The 15,809-nt window shown below is 48.6% G+C and overlaps 1 protein-coding gene across 2 annotated transcripts in view; it reads right to left on the bottom strand.

The window, feature by feature from the left end:
- Window positions 1-15,809, bottom strand: part of USE1 (unconventional SNARE in the ER 1) — a 56,936-nt gene that overhangs the window by 13,200 nt on the left and 27,927 nt on the right. For both annotated transcript variants that reach the window (XM_085895488.1, XM_085895489.1), the window contains exons 5-7: window positions 9,089-9,107; window positions 8,933-8,960; window positions 1,501-1,654 (exon numbers count right to left, since the gene is read on the bottom strand). In XM_085895488.1, coding sequence (XP_085751614.1) covers window positions 1,501-1,654; window positions 8,933-8,960; window positions 9,089-9,107 — 201 coding nt within the window. The remainder of the gene's footprint in view (window positions 1-1,500; window positions 1,655-8,932; window positions 8,961-9,088; window positions 9,108-15,809) is intronic.

Raw genomic sequence — 15,809 nt, 5'->3', positions numbered from 1 at the left:
CCTTTCCTGGGAAAGTCACATTTCCAACCTTGCCTCAAAAGCCAGTCGCCGACTGGGAATCCTCCGTCGTGCAAAGTCCTTCCTCGGCCCTCTTGAGCTCCTGACCACTTACAAAGCTTTGTCCGTAGCCTGATGGAGTACTGCTCTCCCCTCTGGGCTGGTGCTCCTGCCTCCCACCTTTCTCGACTTCACGCTGTCGAAACCAGGGCTTTTAAGATCATTGGCATCTCCCGCAATGAAGCTGAGTCTTTGGGCCTCTCACTCAATCACCGCAGGTTGGTCGGTGGTCTTTCTGTCTTCTACCGACTCCTCTCAGCCTTGCCCCCCTGCTCTCTCTGCGATTTGTCCCAACCACATTTCCACAGGGCGCTCAAGGTCCGCCAACAACCCCTTCTGGTAAAACTACCAAAATCACGAATCACTGCTCATCTTCACTCTTTCATTCCTCCTCTTTTTCCCGCCTTTGGAATAAACTTCCTCACTCTATTCTTTCCCATTCTTCCCTCCAGGCTTTCAAAACAGCTGTTCACCACCACCTCTTATCTTCCCCCATCCAAATCCTCGATCTTTTCTACCCCCGATAATCCACCCAAGCCCACTTCCTTCAATTCTCCTGCTTTCCTTCCTGAAAGTCCCTGTAATGTCCATCTTCTCCTCGCCATGTTCCCCGTCCCATCCCCATCCCTCTCCCTTCCACAGTTCACCTGTGTCTGTTCCCCAATGATTTGTCCCTTCCCCTCCCGCGCCTCTTGTCTCATGCCTCGTTGCTGTGAGTTGTGTGTTAGGTCACAAACGAACCTCGACCAAGGTACACAAAAAAAAAAAAAAAAAAAAAAAAAAAAAAAAAAGAAGAAGGAAGAAGAAGGAAGAAGGAAGAAGAAAGAAGAAGAAGGAAGAAGAAAGAAGAAAAAGAAGAAAAAGAAGAAAAAGAAGAAGAAGAAGATTTAACACGTTAAATTACTTCTTTGTTCCTGTTGTTTGTGTCTTTCATGAAGTTCCTAAAAACAGCAAGTTTTTTGTTTGGAATTATTTTCAATAATATTTGAATGTCAGACAGCCTGAAGCAATTGCTTTACCCCACTGCGCGCATGCGTGCAGGGGACGAGATGCCATTCAATATTTCCAAGTTCAGAGCCAAAGTACAGGTACTGCTAAACTGAAAATTTTGGGAAGTTTAAACGAGCAGATTTGTGTTGTGCAGTGTTCAAAATATACAATTCAATTGAAATCAAGCAGTTTCCAATTACAGACAGATAGACAGACACATTTGCTTTCCCCCAATTTGCACGATGCACATGGAGTAATAAGGAATAGATGTGGCATGTCTTGCATCTTAAGAAAATTCTGAAAAGGGACTTATCACCCAAAATTAGATGGGGTGATGTTGGACAGCACTATTGCTGACAAATGAATATCACCTAAATTGTTGATCCTTTTATTTATTTATTTATTTCCCCACTTTCTGCAACATTTTTATTCTTCCCATCGCAGGCTCCACACCTTGTTATCCTGCTGGATGACTGTTTGTGCCGTCATAGTTGTATGCTTGAGGTTTTGTGCTAAAGACAGCATCTCATCTGCAAGGCGCTCCTGCAGGTTGTGATGATGTCGCAGAACAGCACCAAGGTCTCCATCCTCATCTTTACTTTGAACACTGCGCACCAATGTCAAAGGAGTATGTTAACTATCAGGTGCTGAAACCCACTTGGACATTTACCAAAGATGCCAGAGCACATAGGTATATATGTATGTATATATGTAAATAACTAAAAATAGGCAGCTCCGAAGACATTTGACTGCTCCGGTCGGCAACAATATACATATATACATACACGAAACTGCTCATTGCAGCATTGCTTTTGCAAAAATATTTTAAAGATTTTCATCGCAATTTTTTTTTATTAACAAACAATTCAAAGTACTCTTATATACAACATTTTTGGTTTTGTTGAATGAATCTGCTGCAATGGCAAACCAAATATTTTGTGAATGACAAATGCAGGAACTAATAACATAGGGACCATTAAAAAAATTGCACAACTATTTTTGCTAAAATCTGACACCCCACCCTCCTGTAACAACCCCCAAGATGTAACAATGCTCGAAGGCTGCCCCCACCCAAGGGGTGGCAGGGTGACAACAATTAAGTAGTGCTGGTGCCAGGTAATAGCTGATGTGCATCACCCTCTCTTCACGCTGTTGTATCATCAAATGGTGCATGAAACAAAGTAATCATTGGTTGATAGCATAACACAACAGCACTGGAAGCACTACTCCTACCCCCACCTACCTGTAACACTCCATAATGTTTGGACAGACCCTCTGCCCCAACCCCCCCCCCCACCCCAAGCACTGCATAATTATTGAATGGCCCCCTATAGTTGGCCATGTATGAATACTAGATCATGCAGGTACACTCTTTGCAAAGTTTTACCTTGAGCCTTATTTATTGTCATGCCAAATGATGGCTGTACTGGGATCTGACGTCATTGCCAAACAAATGGGAAGGACTCGTCAGTTGGCTGCGTTGCAATGCCGATAATTAGCACCGTTTTCTGTGATCCTGCAATTATTGCCCGCAGTATTCGTTTGTTGAGGATGACGGGTGACCCTTCTCAATTTTCACACTATTCAGTCTTGACAACCTGGGATAAAACCAAAATTACATACAAAAACCTTAATCTACTACACAAATCATGAATCAGCTTATTTGGGTGGTGAATTGACAAATGCTGCCTCGATCGCTCCCCTCCCCCCCAAAAAAATAAATAAAAAAACCCAGGTGATAAACATGAAGCAAAAACTTGCCTCCTGTTTATCTGCATATTGTTACGGTTTTCGGAGACCACGGGAAGACATCCAACACATAAGGGTTCCCTAATGAAGTTATATATATGTAGCAATTTTGTTTAGCCAAAATACCTCGCCCCCTATCAGTCTCGACAAGGAAATGAATTGCGTTTGTGTAGCAGAGTTGAACTTCCTTTGTAATTCTTCTCTTTCTACATCCCCACTCCTATCTCTCTTCTTACCTCTCCCCATCTCTCTCCAGCACATCCATACACACTTTGAAACACACATTACACCTTACAAAAGCCACATTACAACTCAATGCAAATCAAATCAAGCGCATCATAAAGCGGCGCGGACTGGGATTGCAAATCTCTTCAACAAGCAAGACACAGCAAAGCAAAGCGCCGGCAAATGGGCAGGCCTCCAGCAGCGGTTGACGTTGAGCAAGGACCATGGGCTCAGACAATGAGCACCGCACCAATGGGTCTGCGGCGCCCACAAAGCTCAAGCCACGCTTGAGGGGCAGGCCCCAGAAGTAGGAACTTTTTAAGTGCGGGAATTTAAGGACTCTGTGTTGGTACGTACCTGGAGAAAATCAGTCAAGGCTGAACTTGCGGGAACAAGCCTCTGCAAGAACTGTAGAGAGCTGATAAGCTGTGGAGTTTCCTGGACACACTGACTCACATTCTCTATCTCTGGCTATCCCTACTTCTAATTCGTTCACTTGGAATGTATAAGAGTATTCAACAATTACACCCTCAACCCGTTCAGGGCTGAGTTACTGACTCACATTCATGATTTCCTCTGTTGCACCACAAATATTCACCCGTATTTCTCCCCACATGGTGCACCAACTCATTTACCTCCTCTTCTCATTCTCTCCCTCCCCTTTTTGACGTTGGGACCAGTGCAAGCCTGGAGGCTTGCATTGGGTGAGCAAGGGGCCGCCAACAAACCTCACCTTTTTCTTCTCAATCACCCTTCCTTATCTCACTTCCCGGAGTGTATGAGGCGCCTACGTGTGTAGAATCGTACCAAGATGACTGACTAAGTGGGCTGACATGCTGAGGGGTAAGATCTTTCTCTTGTGAACTGTTTGCCTGTAAACACGTGTCGTTTTGATCTTTATAAACCATTTCCAAACTGCCTGATCATCTTTTTTTCCATCTGTTAGACCAAAGCATGTTGTCATGAGAGGGAGCTCTGCCCCACCATTGTTATGGTGTTAGCTGATATGGATAACCTCTTAACCAAGGTCCCACTAACAGTATTGCTCAGCCATTCTCAATTGACAGCAGTGGGTTGTTGAGAGCACGGTTCTCCATTTGGGAGGCTTAATTCACCGGAAAGGTAAAGCGGAGTTAGATGCTGGATCCTCTCTGAATGAAATGTCTTTGAAGGCGTCCATGATTGCTTAACAACCCATCATGCCAAGGAGTTATTTGCGGCTTGTTGGCTTCAGTGTCACTGGCTGGAAAGTGGGTCCGAGTACTCCCCTCGTGACCTCGCGACCCCAACCCCAGAACAATATATTGTTACGAATTCGCGCCCGCCGGCGTGCTGACGGCCACGTAACTCGAATCGCGGCACGTCGCCCACCGGACGGACAATCCAGTCGTGACCCTCTCGGACTAACGCCGGGAACCAGTCATGGGTGGACCTTTCGGTCTCACCGCGATCGAGCCAATCGGCCCCCGCGTGGGATAGGGTTGCTCGCCAAATTCGACCTACCTAAGTACCCACACGGAGGGTAGACCGGGCGATCGCACCTCGCCGCAGGTCGACTTCGGACACGGGCCACTTAAGCGACCCGTTCCGTACTATCGGGATAACCGAGCGGTGTTATCGTCGGCCTCGACGGTTCGATTAATTATCGGGCGTATTCAGCCCACTACCAACCCTTTACGTGAAGCAAGATGAGGATTCAATGAGAGAAATGACGAAGCGAAGCGGGAAAGCAGTTCAACATAAAGCACATTTATTCGCGATGAACGGAAAGCACACATATACAATTCCACCAAAAGCACATAGAAGGAAAAGAAACACAATGCAATTTTACACAAAAAGCAAATGTAAAAGCGAAGACACAATGCAGAGCTATCCGACTACCGAGCACACGGCAACACTTATACAATTCTACTTCACAGACGGCGCCGACAACACATACCCAAAACCAAGAAAAAGAACACCCTCAAGGATGAGGCGGGCCTGAGGCCGAGACCGGGTCGGGCCTACCCGTCTGGTGATGAGACGCGGAGCGGCGATGGTGCCTCAACTCCGCGGGCTTCGCGGACAGTGTCTGGTAGGGGGTGGGAAGGGGGCCCCCTTGGTCGCACTATCTCAGCGCGGGGGGAAACAGGAGGGGGTTGCTGATGCTCGGGGAAAGGAGGATTTTTACTCTGTCTCGGGTCCCGCGACGAGCGTCTCCACCTCGACCAGGTCGCGCCGTCGGCCTCCCTGGTGTGCAGCTCCCGGCACCGACGCGAGCACCCCCTCGTCTGCCTTCGCCGCCGCCGCCGCCTCTCCACAGCTCCGTCCTCTTCGCTCCGACTCCAACTCCGAACTCTTCCTCCTGCGAACTTCCCAACTGCACTCAACTCCAACGCACACGACGACGACCCTTTTCTGACGAACGCAGCCGCTTATATAAGCCCCGTGGCTTCGCCTTTGACCCCCTGCCTTCGACCTTTCACCTCGCTCCCCATTGGCCCGAGAAAAAGTGGGCGTGAATGCATTTTGATCCATGAATTTGCATATAGCGACCGCCCTCCAACGCCCTGGAGGCGGGGCCAAATCGCCCCTCGCTCACCGATTGGATGGAACAAAAGTGGGCGCGAGTCGTTTTTGATCCGTTTTTGGAGCGGAAAATCCGTGGTTTTGTACACGCTGTTCGGCGCGCGCCCTGCACGAGTCCAATACCGGTACCCACAAGCGGCGCAAGAACGGTGGCGATGCGACGGTTGCGAGGTGTGACGGGAAAGGTCGTGGCTGTTGTGGTGAAGCGGCGTTGTGGTGGGTGGTTGATGTTGTGACTGTTGAGACGTGGTTGGTGGTGGTAATCATGGCGGTTGGTCCAAAATAAAGATAGCAAAAGAAAAACGGCTATCCTGAAGAGTCGCAGCACGCATGAATGACATTTATTCCCTCCAGACAACGGGTTTGGGCCTAACTACACATATACTTACGGAGATATCTCACCTAAGGGACCTGAATGGTGGTTTGCGAATTTGGTAACCACAACAATATAATGCATCGTGGTTATATGGCTCGGATAACTCAAATTGTGAATTCGAGACTTCCGAATACGTCTTTGCTTACCAGAAAACTAACATGGTGGATGTATGATTTTTCTTCTGACAAATGTGGGTGGAGTCAGGCAAGCTGTCCAGCCAATGGGTTTTAAGCCTTCATATGCACACACCTTCATGTTTTTAATATATTGAAGATACAGTAGACCCTCAAATATCACAAGGGTAACATTCCTGGAAAATGCTGCGACAGCAGAAATCAACAGCCAATGGGAAAGGGTGGGGGGGGGGATCGGTTCCTGGGCTTTGAGAAAAATAAAGAGGAATGTCGGTGGCAGCCAGAAATAAACACATCACAATTGAAAGAAACATGCAAAATGAATATGAAGCATGTTAACATTGAAATAAGCATGTTAATAAAATAAATATGGTGTAACACAAACAAAAAACACAAGACTGAGCTGTAAAACTACATGTGCTGAGGGTGGACAACGAGGCTTATGTGCGAGGAATCTGTGAGGGGGTAGAGCATCACCTGTGGTCAAGTGATTATCGTCCTGCTTACAGGGGAAGTCGCGCATTGCGTTCATCCAAGCCCATCCCTTGGTATACTGCAGTTAGAGCGGAGGATGTTGTGCTCTTGACATTGGAGTCCGAAGTGAAAGCCCGCTGGGCCGGTTACTTTGAGCGGCTGAACCAGGCTGATCCACCAGCTGTTGAGTTGGATGTTAGGGGTGTTACAATCCCTATTGCTGACCACCCAATCAACTGTGATCCACCTTTGTTTGTGGAAACACAGGATGCGGTGAACATGTTGAAACGGGGTAAAGCTCCTGGGATCTGTGGCATCCATGCTCAACTTCTCAAGGATGGTGGAAATGATGTACTCATGTCGTTGCATGCAGTTCTGTGCTCTGCCAAGAACACAGGCCTTATCCCAACTGACTGGAAGAGGGGCCTTGTTATCCCTCTCTGGAAAGGGAAGGGTGATCACCAGGACTACAACAACTACCGAGGAGTGATGCTGCTCTCAGTGCCGGGCAAGGTCTTTGCTCAGATAATTATTGATGGGGTTCGCCACCTTCTGCTTGAGCACCAGCATCCAGAGCAGTCAGGCTTTACACCAAAGAGGTCAACGATTGACCATATCCTTGCCCTTTGGGTCCTCACCAAATGCAGACAAGAGTTTCGGCAGGGAACGCAGACTGTGGGTGCTGAAACCATGAACCAGCCACCCTAAGTCCACGACTTCTTGCAAAGTCAAGGAACTTGGAATGTATCCTTCACAGCGAAATCACTCACTTCAGGTGTGAGCATATACAGAGACCAAGGAAATGACACCCAAAAACTGACGTATCCTCAGTCTCATAATACACTCGTTGACCGGTGTTACACCAATCACAGGAGTCAGCTTATTGAACACAGCTACAGCAATTCATTGGGCATGGCAACCATCAGAGCGATCAGACCAGTAGTTGGTCTAACCACTCACGATGATCTTACCACGAAGCAGTCTCCAAACCTCAGAATGCTGCAATACTGAAGTTCAAATGCTGGAGCTCTGATGACAGTCAGGACAGGTGATCATCCACTCTTGGAGCAAGGATATTTCTGGCAGCCACCCAAATGGTTAACCTGAGAAGACCGCCATCTGGTGGGCGACAGCACCATAACCCGATCCAGGAAGGCCACCCCGTGCTTTTCATCCTATTATCAAAGGATGGGTGTCCCAAAGGCTTTGCCCCAATCCCGTCTTTCGGTAAGTTGCCCTGCGAAGGGCAGCTGCGAAGGAGCTACTCCCACGGAGTAGATTTTCAGTTTTATTTGCTTTATTTGTGTGTGTTGTGGGATGAAGTGTTTTATGGTGGCCAAAGTGCAAATCCTGCCACCAACATCATAGAAAAAGGTAACCAAACTGCAGGACGTCTGCAGGCACAGTTGGGCACCAGATAAGGATGGCCGTTGGCTCACAAGGAGCTCCTCCATCCGTTGACAGGTTTTGTTTTTAATCCTGCTGGGTGTCCAAAACCATACACCCTCCTCACCAGGAAACCGGTGGGGAAGATAGTTTCGTCGCCACCAACCGGACCATGAATAAGGTTCATACAGGTTTTCCATAGTACCTGTGGCAATTTACAGATCCGATCTGGCTTTACAAGGCAATATAGTTTCTGTATTCTGGTCTGATTACTCCAATTAACGATGCGTGAGAAACAAGAAAAGGCTTGTAATTGTACAAGCAGATGCAAACAATGATTCATCTCAGCTGAAAAACTGCGATTGACTGAAATGAAATATCACGATAACTAAATCGGAACAATAGGTTGCCCATGATTGGTTGAAACCCGTGATATTTGAGAACTGCATGTGAATGAACAACAACATCAAGCACACTGTCCATTAAAAAAAATAAAAACTAACTGAGAGAAAAAGGACATAGACCCATTGCAATCAGCATTGAGAGACACACACGCACGCATGCATGCACACACGATAGGAATGGATTACTGTGTTTTACAAATCTATTACTGTAATTTAGTAAAAATCCTGCAGGGCAAAAAACCCCACAATGTCCGACTACGTTATGGTGCAATGATGGACAGCATGTTGCATTTTTGTAGGTACCATGTTAATATCGAGACATACGATTTCCTTTGTTGTGAAATATCAAATTTTGTTCTTTACTTGTGCAATCAGCGAAGCTGGCTGATCGAACAGTTAGACTTTTCTTTCTTTCCCCACTGGTTGATATGGGTTTCCCATTATGGGGGAGGACACTGCTCTCTCAACAACCCAAATTAATCAAATGGGGAGGGTGTGCCATGTAAAAACCCCTGAACAAAAGCTGAGAGTGGCCTTTGTCCTGCAGTGAAATGAACAACAATACTCACTTGCGCCGCCGTAGATCGGAATCGCCACCTCACAAATTTTTGGAGAAAAGAAAAGAAAAGGAAGGCGCAGTTTAAAATTCCAAGTGACGAAGCTCAAATTGCAAATGTCATAAATTACTAACCCTTATGCAGTGATGAGGTGCTGGTAAAACTTACCAGTTATATCTGAAGAATCCTGCAGAGCAAAAGGGTAATTGGTTTAGATAACATTTGTCCTGCAGTAAAGAAAACTTTACAAACAATTTTAAAACAATGTTGGGAGTTTAATGGTCTTCAATGCTTTGATGGCACAACCATTCAACCACAAAGTCTGATAACTATTCACAGCTCACGACAAAGAAAAGCAAATTTAAAACACATTCGCAGTTTAATGAACAAACAGCACAAGTGGAATGTGATTATATTTCGACATCCTGAACAGGCCTGTTCACGCTTTCTCAAATACCTGTATGCTGAATAAAAAGTAGGTGTATGAGGTGTATAATAATCTTCAAGGCTGGGGGTATGGGAGCCTCCTAGACCCTCCCCCCTTCAAATCCACTGGAGGTATCCAGATGCTTTCTTGTGAATTCTCAGCCATTTTAGGGCAATAAAATACACGTGTCACACCTTAAATATTTATAGGTGTAAATTCAAAAATCTTGTGGAAAATGGACAATAAATGTAAATAACTTCACTCAAAAAAATACAAATCATTGTCAGAAAAATTGATGCTATTAAATTAATTTCTCAAGCAATTTTTTTGTTTTTAACATGTTCACCACATTCCAACGCAGTCACAAAAACACCCTGGATAATGTTATGTTTGTGGGGTAGATGCAGGAATTTCATAGCAAAGGTAGGATTGTATAGGGTAGCATGGTCCGTGGATGAGCAGGAGACATCTCGATGTAATTGAAGTAGGGAAAACTGTCAGCTTAAGTTGTTCTGTGCCACCACATGGGGGTGGTGCTGTGTTAATTAGATAGGGTTTAAAGGCTAATTTATCCCAGTATGCGATTGCCCCATGACTTTTTCCTATGTTATTGCACTCACAAAGCTGGCTATAAAAAAGAACGACGCTTTAACAACAATGGGCAGGCCACGCCCCAAGGTTTGGGATTGGTCGGTGTGACGTCAGAGAAGAAGGCATGATCGGAGAGCAGAGAGTTAGTGTGAGGAACATGGTTGAGACAAAGGATCTCGTTTTTGCTCTCCTCTTGGCACGCCGAAATAGCAACGGGATTTTCGTGTTCGTGCTGTGTGATTTGCCCGCGTGTTGGAGCAAGACGCAAGCCATTACTGTTCGGCTGAGTTGCGAAGTTGTACATTTATGATGGAGAGAGGGAGAGACTGAGACTGAGAGGGAGAGACTGAGACTGAGACTGAGAGGGAGAGACTGAGACTGAGAGGGAGAGACTGAGACTGAGAGGGAGAGACTGAGACTGAGACTGAGAGGGAGAGACTGAGACTGAGACTGAGAGGGAGAGACTGAGACTGAGACTGAGAGGGAGAGACTGAGACTGAGACTGAGAGGGAGAGACTGAGACTGAGACTGAGAGGGAGAGACTGAGACTGAGACTGAGACTGAGACTGAGACTGAGACTGAGAGACTGAGACTGAGACTGAGAGGGAGAGACTGAGACTGAGAGACTGAGACTGAGACTGAGAGGGAGAGACTGAGACTGAGAGACTGAGACTGAGACTGAGAGGGAGAGACTGAGACTGAGACTGAGAGGGAGAGACTGAGACTGAGAGGGAGAGACTGAGACTGAGACTGAGAGGGAGAGACTGAGACTGAGACTGAGAGGGAGAGACTGAGACTGAGACTGAGAGGGAGAGACTGAGACTGAGACTGAGAGGGAGAGACTGAGACTGAGACTGAGGGAGAGACTGAGACTGAGACTGAGACTGAGGGAGAGACTGAGACTGAGACTGAGACTGAGGGAGAGACTGAGACTGAGACTGAGACTGAGGGAGAGACTGAGACTGAGACTGAGACTGAGGGAGAGACTGAGACTGAGACTGAGGGAGAGACTGAGACTGAGACTGAGACTGAGGGAGAGACTGAGACTGAGACTGAGACTGAGGGAGAGACTGAGACTGAGGGAGAGACTGAGACTGAGACTGAGGGAGAGACTGAGACTGAGACTGAGGGAGAGACTGAGACTGAGACTGAGGGAGAGACTGAGACTGAGACTGAGGGAGAGACTGAGACTGAGACTGAGACTGAGGGAGAGACTGAGACTGAGACTGAGACTGAGGGAGAGACTGAGACTGAGACTGAGACTGAGGGAGAGACTGAGACTGAGACTGAGGGAGAGACTGAGCCTGAGACTGAGGGAGAGACTGAGACTGAGACTGAGACTGAGGGAGAGACTGAGACTGAGACTGAGGGAGAGACTGAGACTGAGACTGAGACTGAGGGAGAGACAGAGACTGAGACTGAGACTGAGGGAGAGACTGAGACAGAGACTGAGACTGAGACTGAGAGGGAGAGACTGAGACTGAGACTGAGACTGAGAGGGAGAGACTGAGACTGAGACTGAGACTGAGACTGAGAGGGAGAGACTGAGACTGAGACTGAGACTGAGACTGAGAGGGAGAGACTGAGACTGAGACTGAGACTGAGAGGGAGAGACTGAGACTGAGACTGAGACTGAGAGGGAGAGACTGAGACTGAGACTGAGAGGGAGAGACTGAGACTGAGACTGAGACTGAGAGGGAGAGACTGAGACTGAGACTGAGAGGGAGAGACTGAGACTGAGACTGAGAGGGAGAGACTGAGACTGAGACTGAGAGACTGAGACAGACTGAGAGGGAGAGACTGAGACTGAGACTGAGAGACTGAGACTGAGACTGAGAGGGAGAGACTGAGACTGAGAGACTGAGACTGAGACTGAGAGACTGAGACTGAGACTGAGAGACTGAGACTGAGAGACTGAGACTGAGACTGAGAGACTGAGACTGAGAGGGAGAGACTGAGACTGAGAGACTGAGACTGAGAGGGAGAGACTGAGACTGAGACTGAGACTGAGAGGGAGAGACTGAGACTGAGACTGAGACTGAGACTGAGACTGAGACTGAGAGGGAGAGACTGAGACTGAGACTGAGACTGAGAGGGAGAGACTGAGACTGAGACTGAGACTGAGACTGAGAGGGAGAGACTGAGACTGAGACTGAGACTGAGAGGGAGAGACTGAGACTGAGACTGAGACTGAGACTGAGAGGGAGAGACTGAGAGGGAGAGACTGAGACTGAGACTGAGACTGAGAGGGAGAGACTGAGACTGAGACTGAGACTGAGACTGAGACTGAGAGGGAGAGACTGAGACTGAGACTGAGAGGGAGAGACTGAGACTGAGACTGAGACTGAGACTGAGAGGGAGAGACTGAGACTGAGACTGAGACTGAGACTGAGAGGGAGAGACTGAGACTGAGACTGAGACTGAGACTGTGAGAGTGAGACTGAGACTGAGACTGAGACTGTGAGAGTGAGACTGAGACTGAGACTGAGACTGAGACTGTGAGAGTGAGACTGAGACTGAGACTGAGACTGAGACTGAGACTGAGACTGAGACTGTGAGAGTGAGACTGAGACTGAGACTGAGACTGAGAGGGAGAGACTGAGACTGAGACTGAGACTGAGACTGAGAGGGAGAGACTGAGACTGAGACTGAGACTGAGAGGGAGAGACTGAGAATGAGACTGAGACTGAGAGGGAGAGACTGAGAATGAGACTGAGACTGAGAGGGAGAGACTGAGACTGAGACTGAGACTGAGAGGGAGAGACTGAGACTGAGACTGAGACTGAGAGGGAGAGACTGAGACTGAGACTGAGAGGGAGAGACTGAGACTGAGACTGAGACTGAGAGGGAGAGACTGAGACTGAGACTGAGACTGAGAGGGAGAGACTGAGACTGAGACTGAGACTGAGAGGGAGAGACTGAGACTGAGAGACTGAGACTGAGACTGAGACTGAGACTGAGACTGAGAGGGAGAGACTGAGACTGAGACTGAGACTGAGAGGGAGAGACTGAGACTGAGACTGAGACTGAGAGGGAGAGACTGAGACTGAGACTGAGACTGAGAGGGAGAGACTGAGACTGAGACTGAGACTGAGAGGGAGAGACTGAGACTGAGACTGAGACTGAGAGGGAGAGACTGAGACTGAGACTGAGACTGAGAGGGAGAGACTGAGAATGAGACTGAGACTGAGACTGAGACTGAGAGGGAGAGACTGAGAATGAGACTGAGACTGAGAGGGAGAGACTGAGAATGAGACTGAGACTGAGACTGAGACTGAGAGGGAGAGACTGAGAATGAGACTGAGACTGAGAGGGAGAGACTGAGACTGAGACTGAGACTGAGAGGGAGAGACTGAGACTGAGACTGAGAGGGAGAGACTGAGACTGAGAGACTGAGACTGAGACTGAGACTGAGAGGGAGAGACTGAGACTGAGACTGAGACTGAGAGGGAGAGACTGAGACTGAGACTGAGACTGAGAGGGAGAGACTGAGACTGAGACTGAGACTGAGAGGGAGAGACTGAGACTGAGACTGAGACTGAGAGGGAGAGACTGAGACTGAGACTGAGAGGGAGAGACTGAGACTGAGACTGAGACTGTGAGAGTGAGACTGAGACTGAGACTGAGACTGTGAGAGTGAGACTGAGACTGTGAGAGTGAGACTGAGACTGTGAGAGTGAGACTGAGACTGTGAGAGTGAGACTGAGACTGTGAGAGTGAGACTGAGACTGTGAGAGTGAGACTGAGACTGAGACTGTGAGAGTGAGACTGAGACTGAGACTGAGAGTGAGACTGAGACTGAGACTGTGAGAGTGAGACTGAGACTGTGAGAGTGAGACTGTGAGAGTGAGACTGAGACTGAGACTGTGAGAGTGAGACTGAGACTGAGACTGTGAGAGTGAGACTGAGACTGAGACTGAGAGTGAGACTGAGACTGAGACTGAGACTGAGACTGAGACTGAGACTGAGACTGAGACTGAGACTGTGAGACTGAGACTGAGACTGAGAGGGAGAGACTGAGACTGAGACTGAGAGGGAGAGACTGAGACTGAGACTGAGACTGAGACTGAGACTGAGACTGAGACTGAGAGGGAGAGACTGAGACTGAGACTGAGACTGAGAGGGAGAGACTGAGACTGAGACTGAGACTGAGACTGAGAGGGAGAGACTGAGACTGAGACTGAGAGGGAGAGACTGAGACTGAGACTGAGAGGGAGAGACTGAGACTGAGACTGAGAGGGAGAGACTGAGACTGAGACTGTGAGAGTGAGACTGAGACTGAGAGTGAGACTGAGACTGAGACTGTGAGAGTGAGACTGAGACTGAGACTGTGAGAGTGAGACTGAGACTGAGACTGTGAGAGTGAGACTGAGACTGAGACTGTGAGAGTGAGACTGAGACTGAGACTGTGAGAGTGAGACTGAGACTGAGACTGTGAGAGTGAGACTGAGACTGAGACTGAGACTGAGAGGGAGAGACTGAGACTGAGACTGAGAGGGAGAGACTGAGACTGAGACTGAGACTGAGAGGGAGAGACTGAGAATGAGACTGAGACTGAGAGGGAGAGACTGAGACTGAGACTGAGACTGAGAGGGAGAGACTGAGACTGAGACTGAGACTGAGAGGGAGAGACTGAGACTGAGACTGAGACTGAGAGGGAGAGACTGAGACTGAGACTGAGACTGAGAGGGAGAGACTGAGACTGAGACTGAGACTGAGAGGGAGAGACTGAGACTGAGACTGAGACTGAGACTGAGAGGGAGAGACTGAGACTGAGACTGAGACTGAGACTGAGACTGAGAGGGAGAGACTGAGACTGAGACTGAGAGGGAGAGACTGAGACTGAGACTGAGACTGAGAGGGAGAGACTGAGACTGAGACTGAGACTGAGAGGGAGAGACTGAGAATGAGACTGAGACTGAGACTGAGACTGAGAGGGAGAGACTGAGAATGAGACTGAGACTGAGAGGGAGAGACTGAGACTGAGACTGAGAGACTGAGACTGAGAGACTGAGACTGAGACTGAGAGACTGAGAGGGAGAGACTGAGAGGGAGAGACTGAGAGGGAGAGACTGAGAGGGAGAGGGAGAGACTGAGACTGAGACTGAGACTGAGGGAGAGAGACTGAGGGAGAGAGACTGAGGGAGAGAGACTGAGGGAGAGAGACTGAGGGAGAGAGACTGAGGGAGAGAGAGAGAGAGTGAGGGAGAGGGAGAGAGACTGAGGGAGAGAGAGAGAGACTGAGGGAGAGAGAGAGAGACTGAGGGAGAGAGAGAGAGACTGAGGGAGAGAGAGAGAGACTGAGGGAGAGAGACTGAGGGAGAGAGACTGAGGGAGAGAGAGAGAGACTGAGGGAGAGAGAGAGAGACTGAGGGAGAGAGAGAGAGACTGAGGGAGAGAGAGAGAGACTGAGGGAGAGAGAGAGAGACTGAGGGAGAGAGAGAGAGACTGAGGGAGAGAGAGAGAGACTGAGGGAGAGAGAGAGAGACTGAGGGAGAGAGAGAGAGACTGAGGGAGAGAGAGAGAGACTGAGGGAGAGAGAGAGAGACTGAGGGAGAGAGAGAGAGACTGAGGGAGAGAGAGAGAGACTGAGGGAGAGAGACTGGGGAGAGAGACTGAGGGGAGAGAGAGAGAGAGACTGAGGGAGAGAGAGAGAGAGACTGAGGGAGAGAGAGAGAGAGACTGGGGGAGAGAGACTGGGGGAGAGAGACTGGGGGAGAGAGACTGGGGGAGAGAGACTGGGGGAGAGAGACTGGGGGAGAGAGACTGGGGGAGAGAGACTGGGGGGGAGAGACTGAGGGAGAGAGAGAGAGAGACTGAGGGAGAGAGAGAGAGAGACTGAGGGAGAGAGAGAGAGAGACTGAGGGAGAG

This window comes from Eptatretus burgeri, chromosome 9, assembly GCF_056783735.1.
Source record: "Eptatretus burgeri isolate ZD-2024b chromosome 9, Ebu_testis_v1, whole genome shotgun sequence".
Classification (NCBI taxonomy): domain Eukaryota; kingdom Metazoa; phylum Chordata; class Myxini; order Myxiniformes; family Myxinidae; genus Eptatretus; species Eptatretus burgeri.
The sequence above is the reverse complement of the archived record's forward strand: the minus strand, read 5'-3'. Positions and strand labels throughout refer to the sequence as shown.